The sequence below is a fragment of the Lampetra planeri genome, chromosome 51 (genome assembly GCF_965212315.1).
Source record: "Lampetra planeri chromosome 51, kcLamPlan1.2.h2, whole genome shotgun sequence".
Classification (NCBI taxonomy): Eukaryota; Metazoa; Chordata; class Hyperoartia; order Petromyzontiformes; family Petromyzontidae; genus Lampetra; species Lampetra planeri.
In genome coordinates this window covers 5,442,804-5,464,845 of record NC_136157.1, presented here as the reverse complement: position 1 = coordinate 5,464,845, position 22,042 = coordinate 5,442,804, and the positions used below count along the sequence as shown (strand labels likewise).

General features: G+C 52.9%; 1 protein-coding gene across 1 annotated transcript; it reads right to left on the bottom strand.

Annotated features, from left to right (window-relative positions):
* Nucleotides 1-3,108: 3,108 nt before the first annotated feature.
* On the bottom strand, nt 3,109-21,527 carry LOC144734557 (immunoglobulin superfamily member 10-like). The gene is made up of 7 exons (XM_078616804.1): nt 21,205-21,527; nt 17,192-17,321; nt 16,062-16,455; nt 13,055-14,624; nt 11,289-12,937; nt 10,046-10,952; nt 3,109-8,487 (listed from the first exon to the last, which is right to left on the bottom strand). Exons 1-7 carry the CDS (start codon nt 21,477-21,479, stop codon nt 6,534-6,536), a joined length of 6,879 nt encoding a protein of 2,292 aa, XP_078472930.1. The 5' UTR covers nt 21,480-21,527; the 3' UTR covers nt 3,109-6,533.
* Between the last annotated feature and the right edge of the window lie 515 nt (nt 21,528-22,042).

Genomic DNA, 22,042 nt, shown 5'->3' with positions numbered 1-22,042 from the left:
CAGGCTCTCACCTGGTTCAGACTCTCACCTGGTTCAGACTCTCACCTGGTTCAAACTCTCACCGGGTTCAGGCTGTCATCTTATTCAGGCCCTCACCTGTCGAGGCTCTCATCTGTTCATTCTCTCAGCTGTTCATGCCGGCATACGAGGGACTTTGAGCTTTGTCTGGCTCCCCACCTCCCGAGTTTTCAATCGAACAATTGCGTCAGCTTCGTGTGACATACGCGCGTTAAAATGTGTGTTATTATCAGCATGTTCTGCACCTACAAATTAACTGTCACCATCACTATCACGATACATGGGCAAGATAGCGCGTAGGTGACCACTGCACATGTAGTAAATTTGTTTCCACTTCCTTCTGTTTTGTGCCAATATGCTCAAGTAGTGGCCACATGTGTGTGTATGTTGAACTTCTTTCACACCGTAAGTAGCCAACCGTGCTAATCGGATATGCGGAGGGGGAAGACAACAATGGGTCTCTGTGTGAGTCTATTGGTCTCTGTGTGAGTATATGGGTATCTGTGTGAGTCTATGGGTCTCTGTGTGAGTCTCTGTGTCTCTGTGTGAGTCTATGGGTATCTGTGTGAGTCTATGGGTCTCTGTGTGAGTCTATGAGTCTCTGTGTGAGTACATGGGTATCTGTGTGAGTCTATGGGTCTCTGTGTGAGTCTATGGGTCTCTGTGTGAGTCTATGGGTATCTGTGTGAGTCTATGGGTCTCTGTGTGAGTCTATGGGTCTCTGTGTCAGTCTATAGGGCCTTGTGTGAGTCTGTGGGTGTCTGTGTGATTCTATGGGTCTCTGTGTGATTCTATGGGTCTCTGTGCGAGTCTATGGGTCTCTGTGTGATTTTATAGGACTCTGTGTGAGTCTATGGATCTCTGTGTGAGTATATGGGTTTCTGTGTGAGTCTATGGGTCTCTGTGCGAGTCTATGGGTCTCTGTGTGAGTCTATGGGTCTTTGTGTGAGTCTATAGATCTCTGTGTGAGCCTATGGGTCTCTGTGTCAGTTTATGGGTCTCTGTGTGAGTCTATGGGTCTCTGTGGGAGTGTATGGGTATCTGTGTGAGTCTTTGGGTCTCTGTGTGAGTGTGTGGGTCTCTGTGTGAGTCTATGGGTCTCTTTGTGAGTCTATGGGTCTTTGTGTGATTCTATGGGTCTCTGTGTGAGTGTATGGGACTCTGTGTGAGTCTATGGGTTTCTGTGTGAGTCTATGAACTCCAAGATTGATATTGTCATGGGGAGGCCTTCATCCAGCGGTGGATTGACAGGGGGCTGCACATCATGATCTAATCACAACAGTAAATAATCTGCCAGGTTACGATACAATCGATACCTTTTATTTCAGAAAACGTCATCACTGCTTATCTCATAAAATGTTACTTCTCGTACGAAGGTTTCTTAAAGGTTCTCTGAGAATCTAAGAGAGGCTCGTGCGACGCATGCATACACATTTTACGAGCAAAACCCAAAGCAATAAAACCGTCGGGAATAAAAAAATGTAGGCGGTGGTGGTTGGTGCACGCCTGTAACCCAGCGCTGGAGGTGATGGTTGCTGGATCACCGCACAGATGGTGTGTAAACCTGTGGATATTGAGGAGGAGAAATACGCTGTGCTCACCAGGAGAAGGCGGTACGGCGGAAATGTGGAATCCAACTTATTCCTGGTTCTTTGGGTAACGTCACGTAGATAGAAAAGAAAAATCTAAATTCAAAGCAAAAAACCCCACGACGTTTCGATCACAAGACCGCTTGTGTTGGGATCGAAACATCGTGGGTTTTTTTAGCTTTCAATTTAGATTTGTGTTTTCTATTTACGTGACTTTACCGAAAGAACCAAGAATATGAATTCCTGCAGTCACGAAAGTTTTAAGTCAAAATTTGGACTCCTCTTGTTCCGTCAGTATGGGATACAGTGTTACCTCCTCGCATGTGCAGGCTGCCTCTGGGCGCCACGGTGACGGTACGTTCACTTCCTCGCCTGGTACGCAGGAGGCCGTGGGTTCGATCCCGAACCCTGACGCCTGCTGCTGTATATTTGGAGTTTGCGTGTCTCTCTCCCCGTGGTCGCGTGGATTTTTCTACGGTTTTTCACTCTACATTTAGAGTATTTGCCTGCTCTACATTTCCACACGATGAGCCACTTCGTTGAGCTATCATTTGTGATAGCTAGGTTGCTTCCGAGAAAAGGCCATATAACTCAGCGGGCCTTACCTGGTAAAATACAAACAAATAGTTTACTTCGCCATATAAACACTCATTTGTTGACCGATATCACCTTCATATATAGAGGACCGCAGAGCTTGGGAAATTGTTGGTGCTGGCTCATCGTGTGGCTGCCTTCCCGCTTGTCTGTGGTTCCCCGCGCCTCTGAATAATTTCTCTGAATCATTGGAGAGTGGACGAATACTGCGCAGCATGTTACACGCTGAAACATTATAATCATCGATCTTGATTTGAAGCTTTCGTGACTGCAGGCATCCATACTCTTTGGTTCTTTCGGTGAAGTCACGTGGGTAGAAACAATTACACTGGTCAACAAAAAAAAAAATTCTGGCCTGGACTTTTGCAGCTGTTCTAGACTAATTTCAGGGTGCTGATTCCAAATCTGATCTCAGATTTGCTTTATCACATCATTTTATGCTATTGGCATACCCCATTTTTATTGATTTTGCCCGAAATTAACTCTGTCACTTATGATTGCAAGGTGTTGCGAGTCAGTGACTGCTTTAGTGTTAAAATATGGTGCTGTATTTTAAGGATAGTGTGTTTATAATATCATTTAATGTAGATATCCACATTTATTTAATATTTTTCTTCTGCAGTTTTCATTGAAAATGCAATATTTGATATCTCAAAAACCTGATGTGATAGACAAAAACTGACGTCAGATTTGGAATCAGCATCCCAAAATTACCTTAAACCCGTTGGAATACCTTATGCCAGAAAAAGTGTGTTGACCAGTGTAATCAATCTTGATTTGAAGTTTTCGTGACTGCAGGCATCCATACTCTTCGGTTCTTTCGGTGACGTCACGTGGGTAGAAAAATAATAGATCACGACGTTTCGATCGCAACACAAGCAAATCGTCATCAGGTGGGACAACCACAGCAAGAAAAAAACTTCTTTACTTGACTTTACTGAAAGAAACAACGAGTATCATCATAATCACAGCAAGTACGAGAGAAGCCCTCTTAACGACGGTAATTGGTTCCACGAAACCGGTCGTCAAGTGATTTGGTCATCGAGTGAGTCTAGGAAACACACGGTAGCATCAAAAGTTACCTTTTTCTCCCCCAAAAACGTACTTTATAATATTTTAACAATGGATATTAATACATAAATATACTAACAACAATTATAAAAATAACATCAAAATAAACATGGTTAATCAATGCATTCATTAATATTTAGTGTACCTACAACAGCCCATCGTTAACAGGGGAATAGTCCGTAAGCGAACATATTGGGCTCTATGGAGGCACAACACCACTATACACTACATTATACACTACACTATACAATATTCTACTCTACACTACACATTCGGCTCTATGGAGGCACTACACTACACTATACACTACTATACACTACACTATAGACTACACTACTATACACTACACTACTATACACTACACATTCGGCTCTATGGAGGCACTACACTACACTATACACTACTATACACTACACTATAGACTACACTACTATACACTACACTACTATACACTACACATTCGGCTCTATGGAGGCACTACACTACACTATACACTACTATACACTACACTATAGACTACACTACTATACACTACACTACTATACACTACACATTGGGCTCTATGGAGCACTACACTACACTATACACTGCTATACACTACACTATAGCCTACACTACTATACACTGCACTACTATACACTACACTATACACTACACTACTATACACTACACTACTATACACTACACTATACACTACACTACTAGACTACACTGCTATACACTACACTATAGACTACACTACTATACACTACATTACTATACACTACACTATAGGCTACACTACTATACACTACACTACTATACACTACACTACTATACACTACACTATACACTACACTACTATACACTACACTATAGACTACACTACTATACACTACACTATAGACTACACTACTATACACTACACTACTATACACTACACATTGGGCTCTCTGGAGGCCCGTTGTTAAGCGAATAATCGTTAACAGGGTGGTCATTAAGATGGGTTCTTCTGTAATGCTTTTTTTTACTCATAACCAGGTGCGAAAGTCAATTGAGGCTACACATTTCAAGAGGAACCCGGCAGATGCAGATAAAAACAACAATATAATAGCAATTTGTTTAATCGCGAATGTCCTTTCAGGTTATAACCGGCACATGGAGCGAAACGTCGGACACCATTGCTGACGAACATCCCAGAGAGCCACACAACACGACCGCCATAAACCTACGCAGCAGCAGTAGTAGTCGTGAAATAATGTCTTCCTCTTGGCCTCCGATACCTCTTTTCATTTCCATTTGCACATCCGAACTGTGCCGGGGCCATGTGAAGCACCCGTCAGGATGCACGTTTTTTTTCCACTGCACAAGCCCGGGCCGTTCCGTGAGCGCTGACGCGTTTCGGAGTTGCACCGCCTGACGTTGCACGCATTTCGTGCGTCGTTGGCCCCGTCGCTAGCGCGGCTTGGACCCGAGTCGGATTCGGATGTCTTGTGGGGCCGGGAAACCATGGTTCGCTTCCAAGCTTGCCATGGTAAAATGCCAGGGAAAAACTGGCATTTTTACCATGGCGAGCCTTGGTAACACTATTAACTATATTTTTTATTGTACCAGGTAAGGCCCCGCTGAGCTACATAGCTCTTTTTCAGAAGCGACCTAGCGACAGTGGCTCATCATGGGAGAACTTATAGCAGCCAAATACTCTGAACGCGTGACGTTGAGTCCAAAATGTGGAGGGAAAAATTGTAGAACCCGGAGAAAAGTCCACGCAACAACGGGGAGAACATGCAAGCTCCGAATTTCAGCAGGCATTAGGGTCGGGATCGAACCCACAACCTCCTGCATACAAGACGAGGGAGTTAACATCTCCTAGCCACCGTGGGGCACACGTGTGTGCCGGCCACGTGCTGGCACGGACCGGATGTGCGAGTGGAAAAGGGGTATCAGGGGGTGTGCCAGGAAGTACGATCTGTGACGGGTGAAGAGGAGAGGTTAATGAAGTCAATGCTGATGATGAAGATTACAGAAAATTGTCATAATTGAGATCAAAGTGCACTGTAATCCACGCGTTTCTAAGGAGGCGCTTTAGCACAGGGTAATCTATATTTAGATACCCCACTGATTGAAAATGGGCATCTCAATTCTTCTCAACAGCGGTTTGAACGCTCTGAAAGCGACGGATCCATATCTCACGGAGGAGAGCGTTGAAATATTGAATGCAGTGTGCGTGTATTTTGGTGGGGTATCTATAAATGGATCGCCATTCATTTTGCATAGAGTTGTGGTAACATTGTCAGCAGAGGTAGTTGTAAAATTAACCAACACACTAAATGCATTAAAAATAGAACGTATAAAAATCTAAATTGGCTATAATCAGCAATAAAATATAAAAGCATTTTTGATTTCTAATGCCACTTTTCAGTCTTTCGCACATTCTGGTTGGCACATTTAGAATTTCGTAGACTTTCATTTGTGGGCAGTTGATCATCCAATGTTCGTGTTCTCATGTCGAGGTTGCCGAGTGAGCCAGTGGCCATCTTCAGGAGAAGCAACGTGGTGACGATTTGACACACGATGGAGACCCGGCGTCAAGGAGCATGAACCATCATCACGCGAACTCCGCTCATCATCGCAGCAGCGGCGGCCATCGAACGAAAACGGCGGTCACCGCATTACGCACTTTCAGATGCGCTTCTGTGGACGTCTGGAAGGTTCTTGCTTCCGATGTGAGGAAGCCACTGGAGCTATGCACTTTTAAATCTAGATTGAAAACTAATTTTATAAGAACTACTTTTTGCGTTTGCGTTGTTGTCCTTCCGCTGCACCTCCGATTAACACGGTGGACTAGTCGGAGGTACTGTGCAAAAGAAGTTCAACATACATACGTACTGTACTTACATAGATACCAATAGACTCACAGAGACATCCATAGGTTCACACTCACACATCCGGCGAATATCTGAACATCTTTAGGCGAATGATCGACGCAGCCAGTGGCATTAACTGTCTCCCCCTTGATTTTGAGATTGCCGCCCATAAGTCGTTCCCTGGGCTATTCTGAACAGTCCATCGGTGCGGGATACAGGCACAGCATTTGCCGTACGATGCTCAGCTGGTGCAGTTCAATAGAGACCATTGCGCTTGCAAAGCGCTGCTGCGGTGGCCGCACGTGTCAACCTTGAAAGCTAAAGCCACTTTTAGGCCAATTGCTCGACAATCCCCTCCCCCCCCCAGTCAAAAAAAAAACCAATGGACCCATTACTAACAAACAAAACTGACCCATCAATAAAACCGCACGTAGGTGGACACGACGTCGCTCCCCAGCGCGTTGCTGGCGACGCACTTGTAGAAGCCCGAGTGCTCGTAACTGGACGTCTGAACGTACAGCGTCCCTGCGGGGTGCAAGTAGACGCCGCCGCTGCCGCCGGCCGCGTGCGCTCCAGCGCTCGCCGTCGACAGCTTGGCGCCGCTCGGCAGCTCCCACGCCACGTCGGCCTTGGGCACGCCGATGGCGGCGCATCGCAGCCGCAGCCTGGCGCCGCGCTGCGCCAGCACGGTCCGGGGCGGGCCCCGCGTGATTCGCGGCGGGTACGCCACCACGATGACGGGCACGGCCGCCGACGCGTGCCCGGCCGTGTTCTCGGCGTGGCACACGTACGTGCCGCGGTCGTGCGGGGTCGCCGCGCTCAGCGCCAGCGTGCCATTGGCCAGCAGCGCCGCGCGCCCGCCGGCGGCGGAGGCGCGGGACGTGCCGTCGACGCTCGCGCCATTGGGCAGCACCCAGCGGACCGTGGGCTTGGGGTTCCCGCTGACGACGCAGTGCAGGAAGAGCGGTTCGCCGCTGGTGCTGCGCACCAGGCCCCTGTGGCGCAGCGCGATCACGGGCTTCTGGCCGACCTCCAGCGTCACCGCTTTCTCCACGAAGCCCGCGGCGTTCTTGGCCGTGCATCGGTAGGTACCGGCGTCCCGCTGGGCGGGACGGAGGATCACCAGGGCGCCGTCCTTGGCATGCCGGAAGTTTTCCATCTTCTGCCACTTGCTGACGAGGGTTCCGTTCGGGAACAGCCAATTTGTTTCTGGCGTCGGCACACCGGTTGCCGAGCAATTCAGCGTGACCACCCTGCCTTCTTTGGTGATGATTTTCTCGTTTTTTGGGTTCTTTAAAACCGGCTTTTCCAACGTGTCTGCCACGGCCAGCTTCACGCGCAGCGTCGCCTCTCCGGCTTCGCTGCGAGCGACGCACAGGAACTCCCCAGCGTCCGAGCGCCGCACGTTTTTGATTTCCAGCGTCCCGTTCTCGAGCACGGATATCCGGCTGCCCTCATAGGGCGTAGTCAGCACGACGTTGCCGGGCATGACCCATGCCACCCGTGGCTGGGGCACGCCGTCCGCCCTGCAGTTGATCCGCTTGCGCGAGAACTTGACGGCCGAGTCGCCGGTGACCACGTGCCTGTCCTGGTTCCCGTTTATGACGGGCTTGACGAGCACCACCTCGAGGCTGATCGCCTTCGAGTCCTCCCCGAGCGCGTTGCGGGCGATGCAGGTGTAGACGCCGGCGTCGGCCTTCCCGACGCGCTCGATGATCAGTGAGCCATCCTTCTGGACGCGCGGCCCGTCCGCGGACGTGAGCGGCGCCCGCTTGGACGGCAGCACCCACGCGACGCTCGGCTTCGGCTCGCCGGCAGCGTCACAGCCGAGCCGGGCCGCGTCGCCCCCCCGGACCTGCAGGGGCACGGCGGCGGCGGCCTTCTTGGCGTGGCCCTCGATCTTGGGTGGCCTCGCCCTCGGCGGCACGCTCAGGCGCACCGTCGCCTCGTCACCTCCGGCCGCGTTGCGCGCCACGCACGTGTAGACGCCCTCGTCCCCCCGCGCCACGTTCCGTACGAGCAGCGTGCCGTTCCCGAGGACGGTGCGCCGCCCGCCGTCCTTCCGCTCGCCATCGCCGTCCGCCATCGTGCCGTCGGGCAGGCTCCACGAGACGTCGGGCCGCGGGAGGCCCGAGGCGACGCAGTCGAGCCACGCCGTGCCGCCGGCGCCGACGACGAGGTCCGTCCCGCTGGCACCCGCGGCGCGCTTGTCGATCCGCGCCGCCTCCAGGGTCACGTTCATTGTGACCCCCTGCATGTCGTAGCCGAGGCTGTTGCGCGCCACGCACAGGTAGTCGCCCGCGTCGCCCTCGATCACCGTGCCCACGCTCAGTGAGCCGTTTTCGTGCACCGAGACTCGGTTGTCGGGGCTGCAAGTGCACGATGGGGGGGGGGGGGGAATGAAATAAATTACCACCACGGTGGTCGATATTCGAAAGTATGTTGAACTTATTTCTCACCGTACGTAGCCAACCGTGCGAATCGGAGGTGCGGGGGAAGGACAAGAAACTAAACACAAAATTCAGTTCTAAAGAAAATAGATGAATTTAAAGTTCATAGCTCCAGTGGTCTCCTAATATCGGAAGGAAGAGCGTTCCAGATGGCCGCAGAAGTGCGCACGACGCGGTGACCGTCTTTGTTCGATGGGGTGGCACGTCATCTTGGCTTGTTAATTTTTTTGTCTGAAACGGGTGCAGTTGTTTTAAAAGACGTCGTTACTCGCCGCAGAGAATCACGGTGACACGATCGCCGCCACTCTACGATAGCTGGCGGCAAACCTTGCCTCGCAGTCGAGCAATGTTTCTGAGGTGCCGACCCCACACGACATCTGAATCTGACTCGAGTCCCAGCCATGCTACCGATGGGGCCAACGACGTGCACATTGCGTGTGACATCAGGCGGTGCACCTCGAAACCCGGTTGTCACCGCATCATCGCGTGTGACGTCAGAGCTCACGGCACGGCCCTGCTTCTGCAGTGAAAAAGGAAAACCCGTGCATCTCGCATGGCCTTGTGGGTGCCTCGGTACCGACAAAGTACTTGTACGTGATTGCAACAGAACCGGAAGAAAAACCGATGACGTACACGCGCACGTCATCAGAATGGGGAGAGGGTTAAGAGGAAAACCAAGTTTACCGTCACGTCTTTCTTTTCGTGCAGTCACTGGTGATGAGACTGAGACCGTCAGCTCACTGCAATTGAGAAGCCAGTTTACTCTTGGGTAGCTTCCAGGATACCAACTCAAAATCTCAGCGGTGCCAACTCTGGCCTTTTGAGTTTTCCGGACACCTTTGCTTCGCCTGCTCTAGCACGTTCCTCTACCCTCCTCTTACCCCAATGCAGCTCTTCACTTTTGTCGAGGCTAATTGAGATGAGGTTGCAGTTGATTTAGGAGCCACCAAACCAAAAAGGTTGAGAACCCACCGATTTAGGTGCTAGAAATAGTAAAAAAAAATTGTTTTACGACCTAACCAGACATGATCTCAGCACGTAAGCGGAGGTATGGATCGGCAGAACGTAACGAACTCGGTCCATTCCTGGTTGATCATTGGCTTCAGTCAACGAATGGTAAGTGTTTTGCACAGTACTGTGTGGAAGCTGGGCTTATTCATATATTTGGACTCGCACACTAAATTAAAAAGTCACTTTAGAACTGCTTTGTTTCGTTTGTTTTCCTTCCCCTGCACCTCCTGTTTACTACGTATGGTGCGAAATAATTTCAACATACATACACAGACTCACACCAATAGACTCGCACAGAGACCCATAGAGTCACACAGAGACCCATAGACTCACACAGAGACTCATGGACTCACATGGACACCCATCGACTCATCACACAGAGACCCATAGACTCACACAGAGACCCATAGACTCACGCATGTACCAGTCTCGGAACATGAATGGCAGCATAAATCTCTTTTTTCACCTGTACAGCGTATCGATCACGATCTTCGAGGGCAGCCTCCAAATGACTTTCGGCTGGGGGTCGCCGGAGGACACACAGTTCAGGAGCGCGACCTCTCCGTACCGCACGTCCACCGCGGCCCGCTGCTTGTTGCGGGCGATCTTGGCTGGCGAGAGGGGGCTGCTCACGCTGAGGCTGACCACCCTCCTGTCCACGCCCATGGCGTTGGTCGCAACACACTCATAGCTGCCGCTGTCGGCCGTCGCCAGCCGGGCGATGTGGAGCGTGCCGTTGGGGAAGACGAACAGCTTGCCCTTGAGAAACTGCGACGGCCTCACAACTGACCCGTCGGACAGCAACCAGCGGACGCTCGGTGTTGGAAAGCCACCGGCGCTGCAGTGGATCACGAGGCTCTGGCCCACGACGCCAGGGAGATCCTCTGTCTTTTGCTGCGCGATCTTGGGCGGCGCGGAGATCACGTCGAGCTGAAAGCCGACTGTGTCCGTCCCGGCGGGGTTGCTCGCGATGCACTTGTAGCTGCCGCGGTCGGACGCCGCCACCCGCCGGATGTGCAGGGTCCCGTCGGGCGCCAGCGTAACCCGGCCCTCGCCAAGGCTGGCCGTACGCAGGAACGAGCGGTCCGGCAGCAGCCACGACACCTGCGGCTTGGGCCGCCCCTCGGCCGGGCAGCGCAGCTCCACCGGCTCGCCTTGGTGTGCCGTGAGGTTCTGGAAGCGCGGCTGGCGTACCCGCGGCCGGTAGGCGAGGACTGTGAGAGTCACGGTGTAGTGGTCGGAGCCCCGGTCATTCGCGGCCGTGCACAGGTACTGCCCGCGGTCCTGCAGGTGGCCACTGCGGACGAGGAAAGTGCCGTTGGGCAGCACCTCGAACCGGCTGCCCAGCCTGGAGCCAGCCCTGATGGTGGCGCCTGGGAAAACCAAAGCCGCAGCTGTTCATTAGCACTGGACGAGTGTTTTTTGTTTGCAACGTGCTTATTGGATACACTAAACAAGGGATGCTGCTGTGTTGTGATGGATAGCACACTGGACTTTCCAACCAGAGGCCTCCAGATCAACTCGATCTCCTGGCACAGCAGTTTCCACGTGATAAGCCAATTTGTTGAGCTATCATTTGTGATCGCCAAGTCACTTTTGAAATAGACATATATGGCTCAGTGGGCTTTACCTGGTAAAATGTATTAGTTTATGGAAATAATTGGCTGTCCGTACAACAAAACAACCACGTGAATTCTGCAATATGTCACCTGTGGCCACTTTCGTCCAGCTGATGGTTGGCGGAGGATTGCCAATCGCAGGGCAATGTATTGCGACGTCCGAGTCGGCCACGATCGCGATCATCGTGCTCGCCTTGTCCACGATCACCGGCACGCCATGCAGGCTATCCTCGTCGGCATCGCCGTGGGGCCGCACGGCGTTGGACGAATCCGAGCCGCTCTCTTCCCTCCACGTGGTGGTCTTCTCGTCGCCGTGGTTGTGCTGGTCTTTCGGTGGAGGCCCCTCGGCAGATTCCGCCGAAGCTTCCCCCTGTCGGTCGTGAGCGTGATCCGTTTGCAGCACGGTCGTTGGGGCCGTCATCGCCGCCGCCGCCGCCCTGTTGGGAAACGCTCTCTTGACGTTGCGTGTGGTCGGAGCCGTGGGCAGCGGCCGTGTCTTGGTCGAGTGGGCGCCCTTTGGGATTAACCTCGTGTCGGACACGGCAGGACGTGGCAACCCATCCCAGGGAAGCGGCGCTTGGTATCCCTCCTTCACCGGCGGTCCGGTGAACGTGTTCTGCCAACGAGACGGAGGCGAACCGGCCGCCGGGTCGGATCCCGTAGCCGAGCGCGATTGTGCCCGGGCTGCTCTCGATGTGGACGTGGCCCCTTCCCTCTGGTCCGTCACGCCTGAGGGACGCCTCGTCATGCCGCGGGGTCGCTCGGAGCCCTCTGAGGACGACGTCGATGACGACCCATGCGCGGGCCCCGTCGGCGTTTGAACCTGCGACTCCAGCTCTGGATCAGCGGTGGCGGAGACGGCCGCCCGCACCGTCGGGTCCCCGTCCGTGCTGCGGAATTTCCCCCACGTGACTGGAAGGAGTGCCTCGGGCTGGAGGAAAGGCAAGAGGCTTGCGGCCGGAGTGCCCACGGCCGAGGCCCACTGCAGCTTCTCGTGCCAGCGTCCGTACGCGCTTCGCGGAGGACTCGGAGGGAGGAGAGCGCTGGGCACGGTCGTCGTGCTGGATATCCGGTGCCAGGAATGCTGCGCTTCTCTTGCGTGCTCCTGCACCTGCGGGCGCGATGGCAGCCTCGTGAAGGAGTTGTCGGGACCCCAGCCTGAGTGCTCTGGGTCCACGTTCGCGGGAAGCGCCCCCGCGCGGTCTCCCGCCGCCGAAGTCCGTCGAGTCAAGGCGACGTCCGATTTCTCGGTTGTCGCCGACGTGGTGGGGAAAGGGCTCAGGATCGTTTCCGAAACTCCGTAGTCGGCGTCTGCCGTGCTCGTGTGAATGGCCGCCCGCGCGCCGAGCGTGTACGTCTCGGTGTACGCGGCCTCGTACGCCGGCGTCACGGGCTCGTCGGAGGAGACCGTTTCCACGATGGCGGAGTGGTCGTCGTAGAGCTCCACCAACCCACCGGAAAATGTGCTCGCCCACTCCGGATCACGGCCACCAGAATACCCCACTGTGACCCCGCGGCTCGTGGCGCTCCCTTCAGTGCTTGTCTCGGTCTCGCCAGCAGCCGATGCCCCGGGCGAAGGGGCGAGGTCGTGTCCGGCCGGAGTCGCGGCCGCCGCCGTGATGGCGAGGCTGTCATTGTGGCCCCCCCGGCGCCTCCACTCTCTGTGCCGCCGCCTCACCTCCTCCAGCACTTGGGCCCACCGCTGAGGGTCGCGCTCCTTCACCGACACATTGTCAATCCTGCGTGGGCCCGCAGGTCCAGCGGGCCTTCTCCCGCTTGGCCCACTCTTCAGAGCATGCCCGCTCTCCTCACCCTCCTCGTCGTCCTCCTCCTCCTCCTCATCTTCCTCCTCCTGCTTCTCATCCTTCTCCGTCACTCTGGCCTCGCCCGCCACACTGTTCCCGTGCTGCTTCGCGCTTGGGGGATGCGTCAAGGAGGAATCGCTTCGCGTGGCGTTGTAAAGGTCCACGCGGGGCAGTCCGTCGTTTCCCGAGGGGAAATACGAATTCTCATTGTTTAGCTGGGAGCTCGGCCTCCACCCTCCACTCGCGTCGCCACCATTGGCGTCCGGCGATGCGACGGTGACGTTCACGGACAGGACCTTGGCTCCGAGCCGATTCATGGCCACGCACCTGTAGAGGCCGCCGTCCCCAGCGCCGATGCCCTTTATGTTCAGAGTGCCATTCACGGTGGCCGAATGGTCCCCACGCGAAGGCAGGTCCACGGAGACCGAGCCGTCGGGGAAGACCCAGACCACTGATGGGTCCGGCGAGCCGAGCACCCTGCAGGGGAGCCCCAAGTCTCCGCCAACCAGCACCGACAAATCCTCGCCCGCTGCCCCCTCCGCGATTGCCGGCAGCACCTCGAGCCTGAACTCCGTCGCATCCGCGTCGTCTCTCGTCGAAGCGACGCACGCGTACACACCCGAGTCTGCCACCTGCGCCGACTTGATGAGCAGCTGCCCACCGCGGGCCGCCGTCACGCGGTTGTCGGCGCTCTCGTAGGGTTCCCGCACCCGCGTGCCATCGGCGAGGGTCCAGTGGAGCGCGGCCGGCGCCCCCGGGGCGGCATCGACGCCACACAGCATCTGGACGGGCGCCCCCTCCACCACCGCCTGGTTGAGCCGTGCGTCGCCGTCGCTGCCGCCGCCACGGATGAGCACCCACTCGGACGTGCCGTGGTCCCCGGCTCCACGGTACCCTGACATCGCCGTGGTGAGCGTCAGGTCCAAGCCGTCCTCCGCGCCAGGGGGGCCGACGCCGCCGCTCAGCGAGACGCCGATCGTCGGCTGCAGGAGCCAGTCGGCCTCCGTAGAGACGCTCGCCACGAGGGCCGCGCCGTCGCTCAACAGCTCCCCCCGCTCCGCCACGACGGCGTAGAGGCTCGCGCTCGCCTCGCCGTGAACCTCAGGCAGCTTCGTCAAGCGGAGCTCGCGCCGCCGCGGGCCGCCTCCCCCCGCCGCGTCGCCGCCCACCCTCGCCGCCGCCTCCCCCCCCGTCGCGCTCAGCAGCTGCCGCCGGCCGTCTCCGAGGCTCGAGTCGCACGCCAGGCGCGTCTCGAACGCGCCGTCCACGAGCACCGTCCCGTCATCCAGCCACCGCACGGCGACCGGCGTGACGGCGCGCGGTTCGCCCACGCGGCACCGCAGCGTCGCGGCCCGCCCGGGCCCGGCCGTCAGGTTGAGGCCGAGCGTGGCCCACGACGCGCGCGCCCGCAGGAGATGCCGCAGGGGCGGCTCGCCGACGCCGTCGCCGTCGGGTTTCCTCGGCGTCCCGGGAGCGGCGACGGACGGCGCGGCGCAGGCGAGCCGTCGTGCGGGGACGGAGAGCAGGTGGCGCCCCTTGTAGCGCGCGGGGCTCGCGCAGCGGGGACACCGCGAGTCTCCGTCTCGGCTCCCTCCGTCCACCGCCGTGCACTTGAGAACGTCTGCGGCGCGAGGGGAGACGCACACGGAGTGGTAACGGGTGAAGGCGCAGGCCCCGTTGAACCGCTCGCTTGCGCCACTGCTGGCGGAAGGGCCCTCCTCTGGCAGGAGCTCTAGCGGTTGTTTGGCCTACTCGTCCGCACTGGCGAGATGTCTTGGAAGAGATGGCAGTACCCATATTTTACCCCACCACACGCGACCTGCGGTTGTACCCAAAGAGACTGCCGAGGCCAGGGCATGGATTTATGAAACTAGATCCGTTGTTTCATTCGCCGTGCCGGGAGATCGAATCGAAGCGGTGACCCCTGTATTGCAGGTCACAGCGTGCTGACCGTCACACCACGGCAGGGACCGTTGAGGCTAAAAAGGGTCGGTAGACATGCACACGCATGAAAATGAAAAAAATGTGCTCACAAGTAAAAAAATTGTGCCTCTGTATAGATGAACGGTGCGTAGCGCTCTTCTCTATTGGTTGGCCTTGAGCCAGTCGTGTGACTTGTGCCTTCTCCAAAAGGAGATCTAGATGATCACCTTCAGTTCAAAGCAGGCGAGAGGTCGCTCAACCAAAGAGCGTAATTGTTAAAGGGAGACATGGGTTACAAATGCGGTCAAGCAAGCAAGTGGAACACAGGCTCGGGACTAACACAGGCTTGGGTCTAACACGGGCTCAATGCGAATGTAGAGCAACACGCATACAACCCCGTGCGATCTCTGCGATGTGATTGGAAGTTTCCATCCCAGTGGCCCACGAGGGGGAACAGTGATCGGATTTGTCCAGCTCATCGGATTCCTCCTGCAGTCTAAATGAAGATCCTCAATCGCATATCAGGCGAGCTAATTAACATCTCGCCACCGTGCCGAGATGTTAACTAACCTCGCCTACCTTTGCGTGATCAAACCCGAAACACAAACACCGTGAATGACACTGGTCAACACACTTTTTCTGGCATAAGGTATTCCAACGGTTTTAATGTAATTTTGGGGTGCTGATTCCAAATCTGGTATCAGTTTTTGTCTATCACATCAGGTTTTTGAGATATCAAATATTGCATTTTCAATAAAAAATGCAGAAGAAAAATATTAAATAAATGTGGATATCTACATAAAATGATATTATGAACATACTATCCTAAAAATAAAGCACCATGTTTTAACACTAAAGCAGTCACTGACTCGCAACAACTTGCAATCATAAGTGACAGTTAATTTCGGGTAAAATCAATGAAAATGGGGTATGCCGATAGCATAACATGAAATGTGATAGAGCAAATCTGAGATCAGATTTGGAATCAGCACCCTGAAATTAGTCTAAAACAGTTGCAAAAAATTTTTTTTTGACCGGTGTAATCTCGATCACGCGAAAAAGGCTCCGCGCGACATCTCGAAAATCCCCCCAAAAAAGTTCCCACGGCGACTCCGAGCCAAGGGCGCTGACTCACCGGCTGCATTCCCCGCGGCCCACTCGCGCAAGGGCCTCAGCGCGCAGTCGCACACCCAGGGGTTCCCCTGCAGCGTGAGGCTCTCCAGCGCCGGCATGGAGGCCAGCAGGGAGGGCGGCAGCGAGCGGAGGCGGTTGTCGGCGAGCGAGAGGTGCGCCAGCGTCGACACGACGGCGCCCCGCGCCACGAACGCCGTGGCGAACGCGTCGGCGTGCAGCGAGCGCAGCTGGTTGCCCTCGAGCTGGAGCAGCCGCAGCGACGTGAGGCCCACGAAGGCGTCCGGGTCGAGGCGCTCCAGGAGGTTGCGGTCGAGGTGTAGCCGCTCGAGCGAGCGCAGGCCCCGCAGCGCCGGCCTCCGCAGCGAGCGCAGCTTGTTGTAGCTGAGCTTCAGCACCTGGACGGAGGGCACGCGGCGCGATGGAGGTGTCACCGTTGTGGCAGCCTGGAGCTATGTAGTGAACGCCGCTTCTGATACGCGCGACCGGGTTTGTCGATGTCAAATGGTTGGCCATGTCGTAACGCCGCTGTCCACCACCGATGAGATGCTGGGTTCGAAACTGGAGCGGCCGCCTGTGACTAAACCAAGTTTGTCGCTTTAAAGCTTTCGTGGCTGCGGGAATTCATCTTCTTGGTTCTTTCGGTAAAGTCACGTAGAAGGGAAATAATGAAAGAATAAAAATAAAACATAATATATTATTATGTAGAACGGATATAATAAAATAATAAAAATAAAACATTATATATTAATATGTAGAACGTAAATAATAAAATAATAAAAATGAAACATATTTAAATATTATGTTTAATAATAAAATTAAAAAAATAAAACATAATAACATATTATGTTTAATAATAAAAGAATAAAAATAAAACAATAAAATATGTTTTAATTGTATTATTTCCCTTCTACGTGACTTTACCGAAAGAACCAAGAAGACAAGTTTGTCGCGTTGAATGAGGCAGCGGGGGGGGGAGACATCAGCGCCGCGCCGCGAAGCGTCGTTCATTCACGCCATCACTTGTTCGCGATGGGACGCGAGGCTTTAAACAACAACAGCAACAACACAAATAAACGTCGAGTGACCGAGGTGCTCGCAGTGGGGGTCACGGAGGGTCACCGTGACGCGCACCTGCAGCGCACGCAGCTGGCCGAACACGCCGTCTGGCAGGAAGCGCATCTCGTTGCCGTGCAGCATGAGGATTTCCAGCTTCGCCAGGCCGGCGAACGATCCCTCGTCCAGCGCCGTCAAGCTGTTGTACCTGGCGCGCACACAGCAGGACGCAAGCAACGGAAGGTCACGCGACGTCGTGGGCGAGACGACAAAGTCGCCGCTCCGTCGACGCTTCTCAACCGGTGCCCCCCACCTTAACAGCTACCCCCCCCCCCCACCAATGACGTTCACTGGTTACCCCCCCCCCCACCATCTCCTGATTCCCCCCCTCTACCCCAGCATCGCCCATGGTACTTTAACAAACATTCTCGTCAACACTATTGAGACCTCATTTACCAGTGGCAAAATATCGTAATAGGTTATTACCCTTTCAACGGGTACAAAACTGACACCTTTATACAAGGCATCATGTTTGCAATAACCACAACACAAGCAGTCAAAATGCAAAAAAAGAAACAACTCTGATAATGATAATGATATGCACTGTCCTTGAAGTTGATTGGTCCACTGTCTTGGGTGGGTTCATGCGGAGAGGGGGGTGCGAAGGCGCTGAGGGGGGGGTGGAGGGTTGGAAGGCTTTTCATTACTTGCGTCAGGGCTCATTGCCAACCACGCAATGCCACCAGATCATCAAGACGCCCTTGAGAGACCCCTCTCGACGGCCAATGTCAATGTGGAACACGCGGGAGGAAGATGTCAAGGTCATCCGTAAAGCGGTGGAGGAGTGGCTGCTGCAGCCGACTCGGTCAAGAGGCTTGTAGAAAAAAATTCCTTTTTTTTAAAATCCTTTATATTAAGTTCCATTGCTTGCTTGCGTGCATGCGTGCTTGTTTGCTTGCTTACGACTGTGCAAATCTTTCGGTCGTTTTTTATCCCACTTCCCGTGATCCAATCGAGCTGACATTTTGCACACAGACTCGTTGTGCGTGACAATTAATTTTCGTGAAATTTTTTTCTCCAAAATTTTACGCTGTTTAGGGATTTTTTTTTTATATTTAATTACCAATTGCTTAATGGTGGCAGACAATCATCTGACCCATAGGTGGCAGCCATCTCAAGCCAGAGGACGAGAGGACTCTAGCCGCCACGCATATAAAGGATTTATAGTGAAAAACTTTGTTTTTACGGGTTAATTTTTAATCAGCATCAACAGCAGCAGCGGTACAAAAACACGAATCCCATCCAGCAGACGACCAACAACTTTTGCCCACAGTGCGGACGATGCTTTCGCTCAAGGGGCTGGTGCCTCTCATCCCACCGGCGTTCAGGAAAATGCTGCTGCTGCTGCTCGCTGTTCTTCGCAACCATCATAGTTTGCGTTGGACAGCCGAATTGAAGGACTCAACACCGTACGATGATTATCACCCAAGCGAGCGAGGGCTGTGGCTGGGCTGACTCTCAGACGATGATCACCGTACGATGATCATCACCCAAACGAGTGCTGTGGCTGGGCTGACTTTTAGACGATGATCACCGTACGATGATCATCACCCGAGCGAGTGCTGTGGCTGGGCTGACTCTCAGACGAACGCGGTTTCTGAGAGCACGTGTTTTCGCGGTTCGTGCCCCGTGTCGTTCCTCGCAATGTCCGATATTTAGCCTCGCGTGCGGGCGGGAGGGGTGGGGGGAGGGGGGACTTCTTCGGTTAAACTAAATCCAGAGTGGCGTGGGTCCTGGTGCCGAGAGAGAATTCGCTTTTGAAGACAGCTGTCACCCGGGCACGTGGAGCGAAACGTCGCAACATCGTGTCGAACAAGACAGCAGCGGACGGCTGCGCTGCAGAAGCGCCCAGCGCGTGAAGCGTCGTGATGCCCAACGTCCCGTCCCGTGTGTCCACGTTCTGAGAGCTTCTTCGGGAACTGAACTCTGCAGGAACTGAATGCAAACTGAATTTGGTTCGATAATTGTTTTTTTTACCCTTCTATCTGGTAACAAAACTGACACCTTTTTTACAAGGAGTCATTTTTGCATAGACCACAATACCTGCAGCCATAATGCAAAAAAAACATAACTCTGATAATATATGCACTGTCCTTGAAATTGATTGGTCCACACCCGAGACAGCTTTCCTTAGAGCCTAGTATTTGTTTGCATTATGGCTGCAGGTATTGTGGTCTATGCAAACATGACTCCTTGTAAAAAAAAGGTGTCAGTTTTGTTGCCAGATAGAAGGGTAAAAAAACAATTATCATATTTTTTGCTGGCAAATGAGGTTCCAATGATGAATTTGGTTCATGAAGAAACTCCCAGGAACTGAGCTCTCAAGGAGCTATACATAAATGACGTCACGCGATTTTGGACGATTTTTGACACCTCCCCCCCCTCGTCACACGGCGTCACAAAAAATCAGACCTCCCCTCAAATATGACGTCACGAAGCTCTGACCCCCCCCCCCCACCAAAAAAACATTTACATTTTGAAAAAAAACATGCTTCAAATCGCTTTAAAGTATTGTCATTGTAGTGCGTATTTAATGTGGCGCTGCACTCTGATGTTGTAGGAGTGTTGTTATAGCAATTAGTGTTATAACAATTCTATATTTATATTCTTGGTTCTTTCGCTAAGGTCACGTAGAAGGGAAATAATAAAATAGTACAAATATGTGAAATCCACAACAAGAAAATGTTCTTGCTGTGGATGTCACACCTGATGATGATTGCTTGTGTTGCAGTTGAAACGTCGTGAGAATATGTATTGTTTAATATTTATATTATTTTATTATTTCCCTTCTACGTGACTTTACCGAAAGAACCAATAATATGAATCCCTGCAGTCACGAAAGCTTTAAATCAAAATTTCATCTATATTTATTTAAAGTTTCGCATTTTTACGTGACGTCACATTTTTTAAACACCCCCCCCCTCGTCACACATCGTCACAAATGTCTGACCCCCTCCCCCTCTAGGTGCGTGACGTCATTTACGGACGGCCCCCAAGGAACTGAATGCAAACACAATTTTGTTCCTGAAGAAGCTTCCAGCACGCGTGGAACGAAACGTCGGACAATCCTGCCGAATAGCTCACGCTCGTTACGTTACTGATCATCAACAATAATCATCATCATCAATAATCATCATCAATAATCATCATCATCAATAATCATCATCAATAATCATCATCATCAACAATAATCATCAATAATCATCATCATCAACAATAATCATCAACAATAATCAATAATCATCATCAACAATAATCATCATCAATAATCATCATCATCAACAATAATCATCAACAATAATCATCAACAATAATCATCATCATCATCAATAATCATCATCATCAACAATAATCATCATCAATAATCATCAACAATAATCATCATCAATAATCATCATCATCAACAATAATCATCAACAATAATCATCATCAATAATCATCATCATCAATAATCATCATCATCAACAATAATCATCATCAATAATCATCATCATCAACAAAAATCATCAACAATAATCATCATCAATAATCATCATCATCAACAATAATCATCAACAATCATCATCAATAATCATCATCATCAACAATAATCATCATCAATAATCATCATCATCAACAATAATCATCAACAATAATCATCATCAATAATCATCATCAACAATAATCATCATCAACAATAATCATCATCAATAATCATCAATAATCATCATCATCAACAATAATCATCATCAATAATCATCATCATCAATAATCATCATCATCAACAATAATCATCATCAATAATCATCATCATCAACAATTATCATCAACAATAATCATCATCAATAATCATCATCATCAACAATAATCATCATCAATAATCAATAATCATCATCAATAATCATCATCATAATCATCTCGACGATCATCATGAAAGCAGCGAGGAGCTGCCGTGCCCTCGGAGCTGGCGCGCGCGCACGCAACGCAACCCACGCAAACTTCAAATCAAGATTCAACCCACGCAACTCACGCATCTCACGGCACGCACCCACCCCATGTTGATTCGCAGCGCGTCTCGCGGCAGCCCGGCCGGCACGGCGCTCAGGTAGCGGAACGTGCAGTGCACCTCTTCGCGGTGGTAGCAGGTGCACGCCCGCGGGCAGTCCCTCCCCGCTCGCTGCGCAGAGGCGACGCCGCCGTCACCGGGCAGCGAGAACGGCAGCAGGAGCAGCAGCAGCAGGAGGAGGAGGTGGTGGTGGTGGACAAGGTGGTGGAGGTGAAGTATCGTTGCTCCAGAGAGGGAGACACGGTGCGTGAGTCCAGCCATCGCGAGGAGAGGAGGCCGGCCTTCTTACACAGCGGCCCGTGCTGGCGAGCTCCTGTGGTAGCGTGTGCGTGCGTGTGTGCGTGTGCGTGCGTGTGTGGCACATGTTAGGTGCATGTGGGGAGCGGTGGCGTAGCGGTTAGCGCGCCGCGCTACGAAACCTGGAGAGCCGAGTTCGATTGCCGCTCACGGCAAACACCGGCGGCGATTGTCTGAACCGGTTCTGGGCCTCGCCTAGGTCGACTCAGCCTCAAATGAGTACCTGGTGCGGTGTGTAAAAACATCGCCACTGGGGAGACAAAGGCGGTCGGGCGTGGTGCTGGCCACCCACCCCCTCGTGTGCCGTGTCGGCCTTCATAGGTGCTCGCTAACAGCACTTGCCCCTACAGTCTTCTAAGGCTACACGGGGGATCTTTGTCTTTGTGGTGGCACACACAAGCATTGGCACACTTGTGTGTACCCGTGCCATGACATTGACATGCTTGTGCGAGGTTGTCTCTGCACTGACACCACTATGCGAGTGCGTTCCTGTGACACTGATTGTGTGTTTGTGTGTTACACTTCCA

Excerpts from the sequence above, each read along its gene's own strand:
- LOC144734557 (XM_078616804.1), bottom strand. The coding sequence starts at position 21,479 with ATGGCTGGACTCACGCACCGTGTCTCCCTCTCTGGAGCAACGATACTT. Across the intron at positions 16,456-17,191 it reads GCCAGCTGCGTGCGCTGCAG|GTGCTGAAGCTCAGCTACAA; the intron begins GTGCGCGTCACG and ends CCCTCCGTCCAG. Across the intron at positions 10,953-11,288 it reads CTGGACGAAAGTGGCCACAG|GCGCCACCATCAGGGCTGGC; the intron begins GTGACATATTGC and ends TGGTTTTCCCAG.